The sequence below is a fragment of the Taudactylus pleione genome, unplaced genomic scaffold (assembly GCF_031769625.1).
Source record: "Taudactylus pleione unplaced genomic scaffold, aTauple2 ptg000012l, whole genome shotgun sequence".
Lineage (NCBI taxonomy): Eukaryota > Metazoa > Chordata > Amphibia > Anura > Myobatrachidae > Taudactylus > Taudactylus pleione.
In genome coordinates, this window is record NW_028284415.1 from 18,552,592 (window position 1) to 18,569,837 (window position 17,246).

General features: G+C 41.9%; 1 protein-coding gene across 3 annotated transcripts in view; it reads right to left on the minus strand.

Annotated features, from left to right (window-relative positions):
* Positions 1-16,213, minus strand: part of NTN1 (netrin 1) — a 154,078-nt gene extending 137,865 nt beyond the window's left edge. Inside the window, exons 1-2 of one of the 3 annotated variants that reach the window (XM_088468785.1) lie at positions 15,963-16,213; positions 14,537-15,606 (exon numbers count right to left, since the gene is read on the minus strand). In XM_088468785.1, coding sequence (XP_088324911.1) covers positions 14,537-15,554 — 1,018 coding nt within the window. In that variant the 5' untranslated portion in view covers positions 15,555-15,606; positions 15,963-16,213. Of the gene's footprint in view, positions 1-14,536; positions 15,607-15,911 lie in introns of all 3 variants that reach the window. The other 2 variants (XM_088468792.1, XM_088468801.1) reach the window with 2 other exon arrangements.
* Between the last annotated feature and the right edge of the window lie 1,033 nt (positions 16,214-17,246).

The following is a 17,246-nucleotide window of genomic DNA, read 5'->3' on the forward strand; positions in this document are numbered from 1 at the left end:
ACAAGTAAAAATGTGCCTGGATGTGCAGAGAATGAAAACATCTTAAGGCAAAAAATATAAACTTCACACACCAGAGTCCGACCTGCAGTCCCATTACTTACAACCATTCAAGCAAGGAAAATGTTTTAATTTTTTATATTCAATTTTTTAATACTTGGTATTATGCTTGATTTATTTGTCTATGTATTGCAGATTTGCCTACGGTGTTTTTGCTTCTATAAATAAAAATATTTAACAAAAATTTTTTATTTCTTTTCAGTGGTGAAAATGGCCATGCATTTACCCGCAAGGCAAGGAAAGCTCCAGGAAACATGCCCTCTCCAGACCTTTATTTTATTGCAATAATTCTGTTCTGCACACTGAAGTCTAGTTTCTTCACAGATTTCCAAACAAGGCACACTAGTACTCTGCTGCCCTCAACTTTTCCCATCTACCAGTGCAAACTGCTGCTCCTGCGCATATACACTTTTCTTGCCCTGCAAGCCTATGAGCCATGGGACAAGCCCAGGCACAGAATGGATCTAAAAGAACACAATTGTTATTCTGCACTGTGGAAATTACCTCCACTGTAATTAGGGGACAGGTCCACTTAAGGGAAGTAGGGGTGATTGTTTTGCTTTACAGGCTTACACATCCAAACCGAGGCTGTTGAGATACATTTTTGTATAGTTGCCAATCATCACTGTACTATTTAGAAGCTTCACCCATCTTCCAGTGAGACCCTCCAAGTTTTACATTATAAAATGCACTATAAAAAGAATCAATTCTGACTTGACTCAAGGATACTTCCTCCCAAGTGTCACCAACATTGCCAATGTTCTTGTGCACCCCAGAGAGAATATAGAATACATAATTGGAATAGTGAAACCTGATGCCCATGGGGGCCCTGGTGCTAGAACAGAGGGATCAATCAATGTTTCTGCTACTTTAAGTGTTTGTCGGGGCCCTGGGGCAACTAACTTGTGGGGGCCCCTACCAATAAATTGTCAATTTGATATGCTGGCGATGTTATTGAAAAGTATAATACAGGTTGAGTCTCCCATATCTAAAATGCTTGGGACCAGGAGCATTTTGGATATCAGATTTTTCTGTATTTTGGAATATATTCATACCATAATGAGATCTCTCATGCTGGGTACACACTAAACAATGTGTGGACCCAGCGATGCGACACACAAGCCCCCTGCCGACAGGCTGACATATAGGGCGGTCCGTACTCACTGGGCTAACCGTTGCCCGACCACCCAATATGCCGGCCCCCGCCGCATAGTGTCGCATCGATGCCGCTGACGACCCCACTGGAGCACGCCCTACACAATGTAGTGATACACACTGCATGATATTAACGATTTGTCGGTCCGATGCGTTGGAATCAGCCAACTCGGTAACAATATTGTGTAGTGTGTACCCTAACTTAGGGATGGGATCAAAGTCTAGACGCAGAATACATTTATGTTTCATATACACCTTAAATGCAGAGCCTGAAGGAAATTTTATACAATATTTTTAATAATTTTGTGCCTTAAACAAAGTTTGTGTATATACATGAAATTCATTTATGTTTCATATATACCCTATGCACAGAGCCTGAAGGTAATTTATACAATATTTTTATTTGTCACCATCTCAGTCGTGCTCAAAAAATTCTGTATTTCAGAATATTTGGATATGGGAGACTCAACCTGTATGTAAATACTCCCAGCACCACAAATGTGTCAAATACACTGCAGTGCCCCCAGTTCACAATATGCCACACACAAGCCCCAGTTTCGCCCATCATGTTGTTAATCCACGTGTGTGTGTATAAATATGCCACACACAAGCCCCAGTTTCGCCCATCATGTTGTTAATCCACCAGTGTGTAAACAGCAGAGGAGGAACATCAGAGAAGCAGGAGCATCAGAGAAGTCTGACACAGATAAAGGTTACTTTTTAGTGGAGCAATATGAGATCAATGAAGGGTGCAGTTAGATTCTTGGAGGGGCAGTGAGAGTGTAATTGAATGGAAACGAAAGAAAGCCATGCATGGGGCAGTGAGGAAGGAGGCAGTGAGACAGCCATTTTGGGTTGAGAGAAATGGGGGGGGTTACAATTAGAGAGATACGGATGGAGCAGCGTGTGATAGTCCTGGAGGGGAAAGTGGGACCAGCGTGAAAGAGCCATGGAGGGGCAGTGAGAGAACTATGGAAGGGGAAGTGAGAAACATATGGAGGGGAAGTGAGAAAGATATGGAGGGGACAGTGAGAGTGCCATGGAGAGGGCAGTGAGAAAGATATAGAGGGCAGTGAGAGAGCCATGGAGGGAACAGTGAAAGAAAGCCATGAACGGGCCAGTGACAGAGAGATGAAGGGGCAGTGAGGGAAAACGTTACAGTGAGAGAGTCTTGTTGAGGGCAGTGAGAGAGATTTGGAGGGCACAAGAATTAAATTCTTTCAATAAAGGCGAAATGTGGACTTTGGACGTAGATTAGGGAATTATGGGACAAAAGAAAAAAACAATAATTCTATATGTGTGGAGTTTAGATTGCCTAAAAGTAACTCAATTCAGCTTGATCCTTAAACCAGCAGATTATAAAATATCTCACAATCAGGACACACCTTGTTGATTGTTATCACATTGCATTTATTTTGTGTAACATATATGTCTGTGTTTAATTTATGCGTGGTCTTCCCTAATGTCTGATATTATGGAACACTGTGGAGCCGGGATGTAGTCAGCATCCACACAGTCAGGATGCCGACCGTCACAATACCAACAGGACCATTTCGACAGTCAGAATCCTGACAAATTGCGGAGGTAAGTATTAGGGTCAGGGGAGAACTTAGGGTTAAGCACTAGGGAATGGGCTAGGGTACGGCTGCAGGAGGGGAGTGCTATGGTTAGGCTGCGGGACAGGAAGGTTAGGGTTAGGCTGTGGGACGGGAGGGTTAGGGTTAGGCTGTGGGACGGGAGGGTTAGGGTTAGGCTGTGGGTTATGTGGAGGGCTTGGGTAAGGATTATAATACTTACGGAAATATGTTGGGATGCCACTGTTGATATTCTGACCATCAGGATCCCATACCCAACCCGTAGAGCCTTAAGGTGCGTATCCACTAGCAGATAGATTAATGACGGTACAATTACAACATTGTAATTGTAGTCGTTCCTCTTCCCCTGTAGTGCCTACACTGAACGATATGTCGTTCAGTGTAGGTACCCTCCCTCATCCCCGAACATGGGCAATCTGTCGTTATCGGCAGATTGACCAGCATGTTCAGGCGATGATTGATGTTGGAAAGCGCACATCGCTGGTCGTTTCCAACATTCTCATGCCCTATTTGTGCATGTTTAATGAGCGATTGAATGATAACGATATCGTTATTGTTCAATCACTCATTTTAATCGGCAAGTGGATACCCGCCTTTACACTGGATACACATCTGAGCAACCAAGCGACCATCCGACCATCACAAAGATCGAGTGACCGATTTGGTAAGTATACACATTTAAGTATAGAGGGGATGCATAGAAGCAAAAAAAAAAACCCTTTCTCTGTGGGACATTCTGGTATTCTGTATATAGTATATTGTTCACATTTGATACTTAACTTATATTATGCTACCATTAAAAGGTATACACACTTACCAATTGGCTGCTCGATATGTCTGGCCAGACATCACCACTGGGTGGGCATTTAAATTTCCCCGCCCAGTTGTGATGTCATGATCGGTTGTTTATAGTCAGTTGCCTGTACACACCAGCAGATGCGCACGATATATCTACAAGATATATCGCATCTGCCATGCTGCACGGCTGACACTATATATATCTGTGAACGACGTTGTTCACAGATATTTTGTGTACACACGAGCCAACGTACTTAACGATATATCATTTGTCAGCTGTTTGAACAATATATCACATAGTGTGTACCCAGGATATAAATCAACAACATTAAACAATCTGTTAATGCTTCTATCAGACAAATACAAAGTGAAATTAAATTTAGGGTTAATTGTCATCCGTTGACACTTCTAGTAACAAAAGCTGCTTTGGTTATTGCACAGAATTATCTGTGTAATACTGTATATTACAGCTCTGTAATGTGACAACAGAATCTCTGTCTGTGCCATGACCCATAATGCCATACCATATCATTGTAGTAAAGGACAGATAGATGGGGCTGTGTGATGACTTAGCTGCCCAGTGTGTAAGTGAATCTATGAAGTGACAGGTGTAACCACCGGCTCTGGCGTGTGCGGAGGCGAGAGGTGACATGAATATCTCCAAGGCCCAACATGTGAAATGTCATCCGGATGCTGTGCAAGCAGTGGGGGCGGGGATAGAAAACCTTCCGGTTACATTACAGTTCATCAGCTCATCTGCCCTATCCCTCTCTCAGCCACTGGCTGCAAAGCCATCTTGATTCACTGTGGTCCGCCGGACCTTTAATCACAGCTCATCAAACTGTACAGGTCATAGGGTATCGCAATCAACAGGTGGTATCTACAGGATTGCATGGCGCAAAGGCTGCTTGTGGCCTTGCTTACCATGGTGTATGCGTGCGCCAAGACTCATGGCGGGTTGCGTGCACCCATTTGCCATCAAAGCGGCAAAGATGGAAGAGGATGCATCTGTATGCATGAAGTTCAGGGTAGAAAATTCCTTGTTTACTTCTAAAGGAAACAAATGCAGCAATGTAGACTTATCCGCCTGTAACCTAGGTTTATACTGTACATAAGTCCATAAATAAATTATATATATCATAAGCTTGGTCTATCACATCTGCATTTATATTATCTGCCTTGTATGTCCCTATTTTATGGATGCTTTGTATTCCCCACTGTCCCAGGCTGTGGATCACTGTGGCAAATATCAATTACTGATTATAATAATATAAAATGAAATGTAGGGCCTGATTCAGTACAGATCGCAACTAGCGATTATGCACGCAGTCTCACCGCGAAGATACGCTAATCCTCTGCGATCACTATGCCATCACAGCACAACATAAGGACGCCCACCTTACCTTACACACATCCATAATACTTAACAAGACTGCAAAATCCTCGGTAACAGAGTACAATCGCAGCCTCATGCACAAGACCTGACCTTACTCAGGAATTGCTAACCTCATCGCACGCAGTGAGTGCTGAAGTTGCCTAATTTATGCACACCCCTGTCACGGTGTTCAAACGCACTGGCACGCCTGCTTTTCTCCGACCACCCGTCACCACCCCCAAACGGTACTTCCTGTCAATCACTCCGCAATGGGTCTGCGTTGTCACTGCGATCGCAGTGAGTTGTTCGTGCACGCGCACTGCGATGCATGCACGGAAAACAACAATCGGCCGATTGCATGCATATTCGCAGTTGCGATCCTTACTGAATCAGTCCCATAGTAAGAACAGACAAATTTCTAACCCATTTCATTACATATTTCAAAACATGCACCTTCTGCCAGGGCACCAGGAGTCCAGGACATTTCTATTAAGTATTTTACCTTCCACTGTTCAGTTCTCAAAGGAAGCACACCAAAAAGTCTAAATAAACATTCAGTGCACAAAAATATTCAGTTTTCTAATGCCATCTTTTTATCTATTGGTCACAGTTCTGTCTGTCTATGTAGGATGATCCCTAACCACAGCTGCTTGCATTTAGCATCCATCCGGTGTTTGAAGTCAGAAATTTGCCTGCGCCAAAAATATTCAGATAAATCTTTTACAAAATGTACGGATCCCAATCTGGGAATATGAAGATACATTCACCCAAATGCAAGAGATGTCTGTGTTGCACACGTATGACAGTATGGCAGATAAAGCCCACCCACATGAACAATGTAATAGAGCCTCACCAATACACACTAACAATACAGACATAATATACAACATGCTGAGATTTGTCAGCCTCCTCTGGACGGCTGTCACCGCCGTGAGCTCTGCGCTTGTCTATGATTTACGGCTTGCAGGTACTTCCAGCCTGCGAGAGATCTCACACTAGACGTCTTCCTAGAACTCATTTCAGCAGAGGTATGTTTGGCTCCTCAAGTTTGGTGGCTTGCTGCCAGAAATTTTGGAGCTGTTTAGAACTGATCGGCCGCTGTGTCAGCTCCAGGGATTTGGGCTGAATTAACCCTTTTATAGACAATCACGTGCATACCCAATAATAAAATCCACCTTTAGATTTATATGCCCTCAAATGCTGGCACATTGACCTTGTTAGTTCTTCATTTAATAATCAATATAAGCATTAAGAGTGTATCCAATTTTGACATTACATTTTGAAGATTAACTGCACAATATTTTGTGAAGACTCAATGGACACCAGATTATAAAGGTATTATGAGCTATAACGTCACAGATCAATTGCTTCTCTACAGGGTAAGAAGCAAGAGATTGAGCATGTGGTTAGAACAAATGGTTGCCACTTATGTGAATATATGTTAGATCATGCCTATTTGCTGGCACGTTTGCTATAACCACTCATGCGCCAACTAAGGCTTTCCCTGTGTTTATCTTTTAGAATAGTGGCTATGATATTATTATCTCCTAAATCTGAAAACTGAGGTAATAGTCATGCATTAAAACCACCCACTATAACAATTGTATCTCCAGAAATGTACCACAGTGCTAAGGCATGCCGCCATGGCTCCAGAGCAATGTTCAAGGACTTCAAATGTGGCCCTTGGTCTCTGTATTGGGAGGGGATTCTGTATCCCAAATCCCTAGTTAGAGAGTGTTATCTCCCCAGTGTCTGTATATACTGCACCAATCATCTGTTCACATGAACAAGACACAACATGAAGGAATTATCCACCTTGAGACCACTTTGATTTATTGGTTTGCACATGCCTTCCTGCAACTCTTACTAAACACACGGGGCCTAATTCAGAGAGGTTTACATACATCTCCGATGTTTTTAGATTTGTGCATGCACAAAAGCCGCACTGCGCATGTGCAGATCTGGGCTGTGATGTCGCTCCCAGTGCCCCAAACGCCGCAGTATGATTGACATGCTCCTGGCATTTGTCTGGCGGCGACAGGCAGTGTTACAGAAAATGGGGGGTGTTGGTCCCCTTTTCTGTGTGTGCTGAAGGCAGTGGCTACTTCAGCATCATGAATTCTCCCGGCCATCCTGAGTAACCTGAAGATGCAGCAGCGGATCAGAGGTGTCCAGTTACATTAGACGCCTCCTGCAGCATTAGCATATTATCACACAGCTGCTGCGTACAAGATGCGGCGGCTGTATTGCGGCCATCTCTGAATTAGGCCCATATCTCCTTCTGCGTTTTTAACCAGAACCATTTTATTTATTTCCGTTGGCCTTGTATAAGAAACACATCAACTATGCTTTTTGCATTGGATACAGGGCCTGATTCAGACCCGCTCGCTAGATGCGTTCGCACGCAGCCGTCAGCTGCCAAAGTATGCAAATACCATGATCGCATAGGAAGACATTAGCACGCCCACTATGTCTTGGCGTGCGATCGAGGTGTGTATTTAGAAGCCCACCAGCCTGTCTTAAGACGCCCACTTTCCCTTTGTGATACACGTCATCTCCAGGAAGTATATTCAACAATCTGTAAAATCGAGTAACATCGGACCCATACGCAGCACTTGTGGCTGATCATACCCTGCCGCAAGCACTGCGAGTGCTTCAGTGTGTAATTCAGCCATGTGACGTGTATTATGATGCTGCGTCTTAATTATGCACGCCCCTGTCATGGCATTAAGACGCACAGACACGCCTGTGTTCGCACCACCACACCCATTTCCATCGACCATCCCCTGTCACCACCCACAAACGGCTCGTCCTGTCACTCATTCTAGCGAGGCGTCTATGTAAAGGGTGCGACGCTTCCCGATCTCATGGACTAGTTCACGCACGCGCACTGCGTCTTATATGCATGCGCACATTGCAAACATCGGCAGGCTATGTGCGAACGCATCCTAGGGAGCGGGTCTGAATCAGGCCCACAGTTGTAGTAAATCTGTCTAATGGCCAAGGTGATGACCAAAAATAGGTAAAAACGCAGAAAGAAATAAGAAAGCTAAAGCACTGCATTTAGGATAGTGTAATTTATGTACAAGTCAATACACAGATATCTGAAGGTGGAAATCACTATGCATGGCCATCTAGTCACTGGTGAGAAGACATAAGAATGATAAATGAAATTGCCTTACAGCAGCTGTGGAACTACACATCCCAGCATGCACTGCCACCTTTTTGATATAACAGCATGCTAAAACTATGTGCAGTGCATGCTGGGATGTGTAGTTCCACAGCATCTGGAGGACCAAGTTTGAAGACCCCTGGAATATATGGTCAGAACATACATACCGTGTTTCCCCGATAATAAGACCTACCCGAAAATAAGCCCTACCCTTAATTTTGTAACCCGGTCCAAATTAAGCCCTACCCCGAAAATAAGACCTACCTGAATCTTATTTTGAGCTGGGAACGCTGCAGAGACCAGCGTTCCCAGTCATGCAGTACGCGGGCGACGTCATGACGTCACCCGCGCGCTGAGGATCCTGTGCGGCCGCGCCTGCTGGATCATGTTAGATCCAGTCAGCGCGCAAGTGAGAGCGACATCCCGGATGGCGGCGAGTCAGGTAAGTGCACTGCAATAAGGGACACTGCTAGAGGGGGGGGGCCTGCATAAGCGGCACTTTTACAAGGGGGCCTGCAAGGGAGGGGCCTGCATAAGGGTCACTTCTACAAGGGGGCCTGCAAGGGGGGGGCCTGCATAAGGGGCACTTCTACAAGGGGGCCTGCAAGGGGGGGGCCTGCATAAGGGTCACTTCTACAAGGGGGGCCTGCAAGGGGTGGCCTGCATAAGGGGCACTTCTGCAAGGGGGTGGCCTGCATAAGGGGCACTTATACAAGGGGGCCTGCATAAGGGGCACTGCTGTCAATGTTAATTAATATAAGACCTACCCCGAAAATAAGCTCTATGGTGTTTTTTTTAACAAAAAAAAAAAAATAAGACAGTGTCTTATTATCGGGGAAACACGGTATGATCAGAGGAGCTCCCCCTGGGTTGTCATTGTCTTACTACAGGGAGATGACCGTAAAGTGCTTCCCTGAATGGTTGCTACAAGTAACATCTCTTTCTTCACTCCACATAGAGGTGGCCAGGAAAATGAGTGATGTTTGCTTACCATAATATGCAACGACCATGTGCGCATTATGGCATCACATTGCTGAGAATTTACTCTCCCCCTACATGTCAACATGAGCGTGGCACTACAGCCCTGTTCTATAGTTATACCAGTTATTTTCAATGACCCTAACAGCATAAAAGTAGTAACTGTCTATCACCTGTATACTATGTGGAGATTTGCCAGATGAGTCACCATGAGACAGCTGGGTACACAGGACAGATATATCTCCTGTTCCACTGAATGGGTTATATATCTTTGGTGTATCGGTGGGTGTGTACACAAAATATACCTGTGAAGGACGTTGTTCACAGACATATCGCATCTGTCCTACAGCACAGCTGATGCCGATATATCCAAGGAAGATATATCAGCACATCTGGCTGTGTGTACGGGAGCCCATACACTTGCTGCAGGGACCTGCCGGTGACTGACGTCTCGGATGGGCGGCAAATTTAAATGCCCACGCAGTTGTGATGTCAGCGCAGACACATTGACTGAACAGTGGTACGTGTGTATGTACTTACCAATCATTAGGCATGTCGGACGGGTGTGTGCCCTGCTGGAAGAAGTGTGAAGAAAACTTTCAAATTTAATAGGGAACTTCCATAGCCAGCATACTGCAATGCATACTGAGAGTAGAGTGAGAATTAGAGGCTATATTATTGATCCAAAGAGAATGACGTTACATAAAGAGAAAACTGAAGGCGCATTAAACTAACGGAAAAAAAGATCAAAACAATGGGGTCAATCCAATTGTCCGCGATGATCTCGCGGGTGCGAGTCATCATGGCAACAGATACACTTTATGGCAGCCTGAACTCGCACAGAAGTGCTTGCAGCCCCATAGCGCACGAGAAAAAACTTGCGAATATGGGCTCAGAGTGGGCCGCGAGGGGTGCGAGTTCAGGGGCCATTGCCGGTGGTTTAATGCTGTGGCAACAGCAACTCGCACACCCTTCGCAGACAATTGGATTGACTCCAATAATTGTACTACCACGTCTGAGAGATACTTGATCAAACGATTTTCTAAGTAATACATGCTGGTACAGTATATGGCTATTATTCTTAATAATCTGACAACTAAGTGGTGCTTTACTATAAGTGTCTATGGATAATTCTTAATTTTTCCTCACCAGAGTAACCATAATGGTGGTTCCCATTAAAGCAAACAGATACGTATATGAAAAGCAATAAGGTTATTTGCACAGAAATAACTCAGCAACCTTAAGTAAATGCACTAACACATAAAGGATTTCTAATACAGGGCGAAGAGGTGCATAAACCCCTAGAAAACAGCAGAGGTATGATACAACAGAATATACCAGCCCACTTCTATCACTGACCATGTACATATATACAGGGAAATTAATTACACCAAAACTGGATCTGTACGTTTATTTCCTCGGTAAAAGGTTACCTTTTCTCATAAATATCATTGGTTATTTTCTCCCTAACAGCCTAGAGAATTGGGATTGACTCAAGCAGCTAATTTAAGGCCAGTTCAATCAGGCTGCAGCAATCAGCTACCAACCTTGCCTAGTACCTCTGACATTACAAATGATCTGGGCACATTGATTCTGGTATGCTGTTGTAATGTTGACTTACTTCAATAATAAAATAAATGCAAATAAATAAATAAATAAAATATCTAGGCTGTTATGTCAGAAAAACACAGATTGGAGATGGTGGGAGGTGAGAGGATGCTAGCGAAGGCAAACTTTCTAGGCTACAGTCCCCAATGGTAGAAGTGAAGAGAAGGAAGTTGATAAAACAAAATTGTATAGAAGGCAGTTATTATCTTTTAGGCAGAAAGATAGTCTGTTTTCTGAATATTCCCTGATGACGAATAAATCTCAAATAGAAAAAGAAAATTTAATTGAAAATACATGGGCCAAATACAGAAAATGTAAAAAATCTATCAGGAGGTCAAGTTGAGTGCCAAGGTTTATTTCACCAAAGCAGACAGAGCGCTACAAGCATAATCTGTGGTCACAGTCTATGCTATTATAAAAAATAAAAATAAATCAGTACTCAGACATCAAATTTTATGTTTCGCAGTTAAAGAATTGGTGACACAGCTATAAACGCTTTACTATTTCATTAGAATTTGTGCAAAAAATATATACTATAAATATTTTATGGACAATGTAACATCTAACTGCCTGTGTGACAGCAGCAAAACACTTTCATAAACTTTTATGCACTGTACCTGTTTTATTCCCCATAATGTCATCGCAATACATAGAAGCTGTGCTAAACTAAAATCTATGCTTTTTTATTTGTTGATAGCACTTAATATTCACGTGTTCTAATTTTATATACATATGAAATTATCTGCGGGTGTTTTGACGCACTTTATTCTATCTATACACATATGATCTTCATGCAGAAACACTGAACATTTTTTACGCCTATTAAAGCTCCAAAAATGTTTTGGAGTTCCTGCATAACAATTATGTCATCTGTAACATGACATCAGAAAGGAGATATATTAATTTGTAAGCTGAAAATTAATATTACAAAGTAGTATTCTGTAAAAAAAATTTAATAACACTATAGGATTGTCAAATGGAGCACACTGGCTACAAGCAGGTTTCTTTTTGTCACTAATACAAATAATTTGATAGAAACAATGAAGTATTCAGCTAGTGCACACTACACTATGATTGCATGGGGGAAAAGTGTTTCCCAGTTTAAACCATTTTAGATTTTGTTTTATATTTTACAGGGGTCTAGTCTTTGAACATGAATCTGTAGACATCTTAGGGCATTGTAACCCACATATTTTTTTACTGAAACCCATTTTTTTAACAACTAAAACTATTACTTCTACAGCCATATAAAAAGTTTAAATAAATAACTGAATGCCTGAAACGACGGTATTAATGTGCATACGTAATCATCTGGCAGAGTACTCCTTATTACTTACACTGAATTAAAATATACATCTTGCGCTTCTTTGATTTTTAAGAAGTATATTGAAAATATATGCAACCACGAACCTAACAAGTTAATCAAGAGGAGAAGTCATATGCTTGTAATAGGGAAAGTATACCGTTCACACATACATTTTGACCAACAACTGTAAAAACGTGCATTATGCAATTATTACAGTTTTTATGTTTGCTATTACAAAGGAAATATAAATTAGCCTACAGCAATATATATCTTTATATTCTAATCTATTAATAACTTTGCAATCATAGATAATTTATCGCATTGAATAGACATGTGGTTTGTATCATCCTCCTCTCTCATTACTAGTATCTGCCAACACTTGGGAGATTTTTTTTTAGGTTAAATTAACTTGACGGATCTGCGTTCTGTTATGTATGCATTTATTTTCATATTTACATAAAAAAATAAATACATTTGGCACTAAAGGTGATACATCTCCCTTTTGTTTTGCTTTCAGCCATCTCTTCTCTTCAGACGTCATACAAGTGTCCGTTATACTATAAGAATCATTTGGGGCAAAATAAATATTTATATCTAGGTCGAAACACACATGACACATGATTTAAAATATTATTACTTGTGGTAATAATGGTGGTGGACACAATGGTCTTTTTGAAATCTGATCTATGGCGAGGTAGATAGATGAGGTAGGTAGATATGTTTTTCCGCCTTCCCTGCACACTATTCACCTAATACAATTAGGAAATCAGTCTGTTGTCCAGAGTGCATGGACCTTTTAGATTTTCAGGTGTTTATGTTGTGTAACAAGCAGCACCATGACATATTTTATAAAATGATCCCTGTCCCAGTCCATCCCCAAACTGTCTTCTCTTAATTACATTGTTTAACAATGCTCCTCATGGTGACTGTGAAAATAAACTCTGGATTACTATATTAAGGTTTATGGAAAAAATAATCATAAAATTGCAACAATTTAGTGTTTTGTTTTTTTCTTTCTGGGTTTTGAAATATTCTGGATAAAGGGAAATTGGGACAAAAAGGTCCACTATATCACTGAGTTACCAAGGGGAGTCCCAGTTTTCATACTGCTACAATGCATCAGTAAAAATTAATCACTGACTGTAGAGACATCTACTACAGACTTTTTACTTCTAATAATTTAGCAAATAGATATATTTGTAAGTGTAATATACAGTAACTACAGTAAACAAATATGCAGCTGAAATTTGACAAGAATTCTAACAGTTTCCTTTCTGAATAATAGTAAGTGAAATTGCAGATTATGACAATGTGCAATAAGGGTTTCTAGAATAATAATACTGAGGATATAAGAAAAATTGTTGAATAAGTGTCAGATAACTATTACCTTAATACAGTGGTTCCCAAACTTTTTTGAATCACGGCGCCCTAGAGTATCAGCATTTTTCCATGGCACCCCTGGCCAAAAGTTTGTTATTGAGAAATTCAGCAAAACTTAAATTAAGTAAATTGTGCTTATAGATCACCCTCAGGTTCAGTTATGTGGTGGTTGACAGGGCTGTGTTTCTTTTTCTCCACATATTTTTTTTTAATTGGCAGCCATTAGCACTGGTTTTGCTAATCAAACTGACTAAAAATAGTTTTTATTTTATTTCTCACCCACCAACTTTTACCCAAGGCATCCCTGCAAGTGCCCTGAGGCACCCCAGTTTGGGATCCACTGCCTTAATATAATGTGCCCCCCCCCCCCCCCATTTTCTAGTCTTAAAAAACAACTTGCAATATAAACCAACCCTATCAATCAAAAAAGGCAACACTTTTTCTCCATGGTCTCATTCATTCATTAACAAACTGAGGAGAAATAACAGAAAAACTATAAAAAAAACCCATTTTAGCTATATAAATGGAGCTTTTAAAGTGGGTTTGGGACATATTCAGTATCAGTTGGGCATTGGCAGGCATGCAAATTCATTATGACATCACTGGCCAATTGATTCAGTGCATTCCATATGATAAAATGAAATAAAAAGACACAAATTTATTCATCTAAAAATTCTGACAACTTTACTTTTACCGAAAACATGACCTGATACTGATGATACTGACATTTTTCTTTGCCCTCCGGTCGCTCAAACAGATAAAACGCAAATATTAGTTACTTGTCATATATCAAATTGCTCTAGGCTGTATCTGATACACCAAAGACAAAAATACTATAACTATTACTATACACTTAGGCTGAAATCATAGCCAGCTTGAATTGGCAAAGATTTTAAAAAGACTGGAACATAGATCGTCACATCCTTTCTGTTACCATAGTACTCTGGAATTCCATTACACAAAGAGAGAGACAGAAGTGCATCACAGTTGTGAGTGTGTAGATAACACAGGATTGACATAACTATGTGCACTATCTCTTGATGTCTTAGCACCTCCAATTCTTTGTTCGTTTAACAAAAAAACTGTGTGAATTGAAAGTTGCGCCTACTCACCCACACACTCATTTGCTTCTCTTGCCGTTGCTCGCTGCCAAGGTCTGTCATAGTGGAAAGGTTTACAGCGGTCACACTCGGGTCCAGCAGTGTTGTGCTTGCAATCACACACTAGGTTGTCATCTCTGTCCTTAACACACCTAGAGGCATGTCCGTTGCACTTGCAACGACCCCCCACCTGAAGGTCGGAAACTGCATAAAAGTAAGAGTCTCTGGCCAATTCTGAGTCATCTTCATTTTCGTCCCCAAAAGTGTGAAGGCGGCTGAAAACTACCTTGATGTCTGTGGCTGTCACCCAGTCCTGAAGGACTGGCGAGTTGTCAAAGTCATGAGCAGATGGTCTACCATCCAAGGTGCTGAAGGCTATCAAACCACCAGAGAGAGGGTGCATATCTGTGTGAGAGTCTGTGCAGATAGCCTCCTGCTCATTTTGCTTAGTGATTACTGCCTTGCTGGGTTTGTTATACATTTTTCTACACTGGGTTGAGTAGAACTGAAATGGTACCCAAGATTTCCCATAGTCCATAGATTTGAAGATGGCCATTGATTCTGGTCTTGGAGAACAGAACTGGAGGCTTACATAGGTCACCTCAAATTTCTTCCCAAGGGAAAGGGTTAGGGTGACATTCTGGGGGTACTGAATATAGTTCTCTGACTGCCAGCAGGTGAGGTTGTGGGGGTTGTTGAGATCAGTTAAAAAGGAAGGTGGATGAGCTCTTTTAGGGTCCGAGGCATTGCAGATGTGACAGTTCCTGAATCTATCTTCCCCTTTCACGGTCACCACACAGTATCTTGCGGGGTTCTTGCCACAGCTACTTGATACTTTCACTTCTTTCCCAAAAGCTGAGTTGACAAAGTCAGGAATACACCGCCTTGGGTTCCCATTCTCATCATAGCAGGGATCCGGCTGCGATGTTTGGATGGAAAACATATTCATCCCATATCCTCCTCTACCTTCTTGAGCAGTACAGGACAAGGATACTAACACGAACAGCACAATCTGCCCTCTCAGCATCATCCTGGATCCAGCTTAACCCTGCCTTGACCACAGATCCCTCCACAGGCTGCTCCTGGCAAACGAAGGCAAACACAGGAAAATAATATATAACTTTTAGTCACCTAGGAGTTTCTAAAACAAATGGTAAAATAACTGAAAATAGACTAGCAACCAAAATCAAACAGAGATTACATCATTTTAGCAGAAAGGATCCAAAGGCATCCTGCAAACTGTATCTGGAAAAACAAGAGTGCTGTAAAACAAATCTAAATGTCAACATAAAAGTATAGTCCAAAAACATGAAAACAAAATAAAAATATGTGACTGCTTTAAAATTAGATTAAAAGTTACATGTTCTTCTAGAGTGAAATATCTCACCTACTGAAAGCATTCTGCAGTTTAAAGTAATTAAAGAAAAAAAGGCACTACCTTGAAATTTAATTAAGAAATAGTAGGCAAAAAAAGGGTCTGAAACATTTAAGAAAAATTAAGTTGAAAAACAAAAAAAATAAAGTTTGGTATCAAATCAATGCAAGTAGTGGAGCATATGTGAGCTATGCTTTGATGCTGGGAGGCTGATGTTAAGATTAAGTAGTGAAGTAATCTGCAGTGTGAATCCTCACATCCTCCTGTATAGATGAGGAGTTTGGTGACTGTCCTCCCCTGTCTTGCTATAGAAAGTGAATGACGCTCTCAGACTGTTTGGCTTGAGGTCATCTCAAGGAGTGACACTGCATTAGGGGGAATTACAACGACACCCACTGGTAGAATATCACTGGGCAGGAGAGGCTGCAGGCAGCTGATTCACATGCAGAAGAGGTGGGGAGAGGAGGTGGGAGAGGGGGAAGCAGAAGCAATCAGCAGAGAGGCAGGGAGGCTTTCTCTAGCCCAGGGAAAGTGTGAGACAGAATGGGACTAGCAGAGTGTCGCAGAGGTGAGCACCAGAAAGAGGAAAGTACATTTCGGACAGCAAAAAAGGTCTTCAAGGAGCTCTACACTGAGAGAGGCTGCATGGAAGTAATAAGTGTGTCTTAGTTGAGGCTGTGTGAGAGACTCTACTAGAAAGTGAGCGAGAACCTTTATGAAGAAAAACTAGAGATTAAAAGATGAAAGTGACCGTGGTGAGGCTTTTCCTGACTTGTAGTGTTTGCAGATAATATGATAGATTAAAAAACTGCATTTCTAAGGATGTGTCAATCATGACAGCGGTCCAAGGCATGTGAGGGAGAATTCTTCTTAGTATTGACTGCAGGGTCCCTGGGCAGTGGATGTCATAATGGCAGTGAGTATAGAAATGAGAGCATGTCTGTCTACTATGATAGATAGTACAACAATATGAAGAAGTGTTATTTGTATGAAAGTACCTTAGGTAATGTTTCTCATAGCAGAGTCTGCAGATTGTTTATCCTAAGAGGCACTGCACAAAGGTGAGAAAGTGACTTATCCTGTTAGGAACTACAGAGATGTGAGTGTCTTGTCCCGTGAGGGACTGCAGTGCAAGGATGTGAGTGTCTTGTCCTGTGAGGGACAGCACATAGGTGAGAAAGTGTTTTGTTCTCTGAGTGACTGCAGAGATGTTAGAGCGTGCCTGTCCTGTGAGGGACTGAAAGGATATGAATGTCTTGTCCTGTGAGGGACTGCAGGGATGTGAGTGTCATGTCCTGCGAGGGACCGCAGAGATGCGAGTGTCTTGTTCTGTGAGGGACTGCAGAG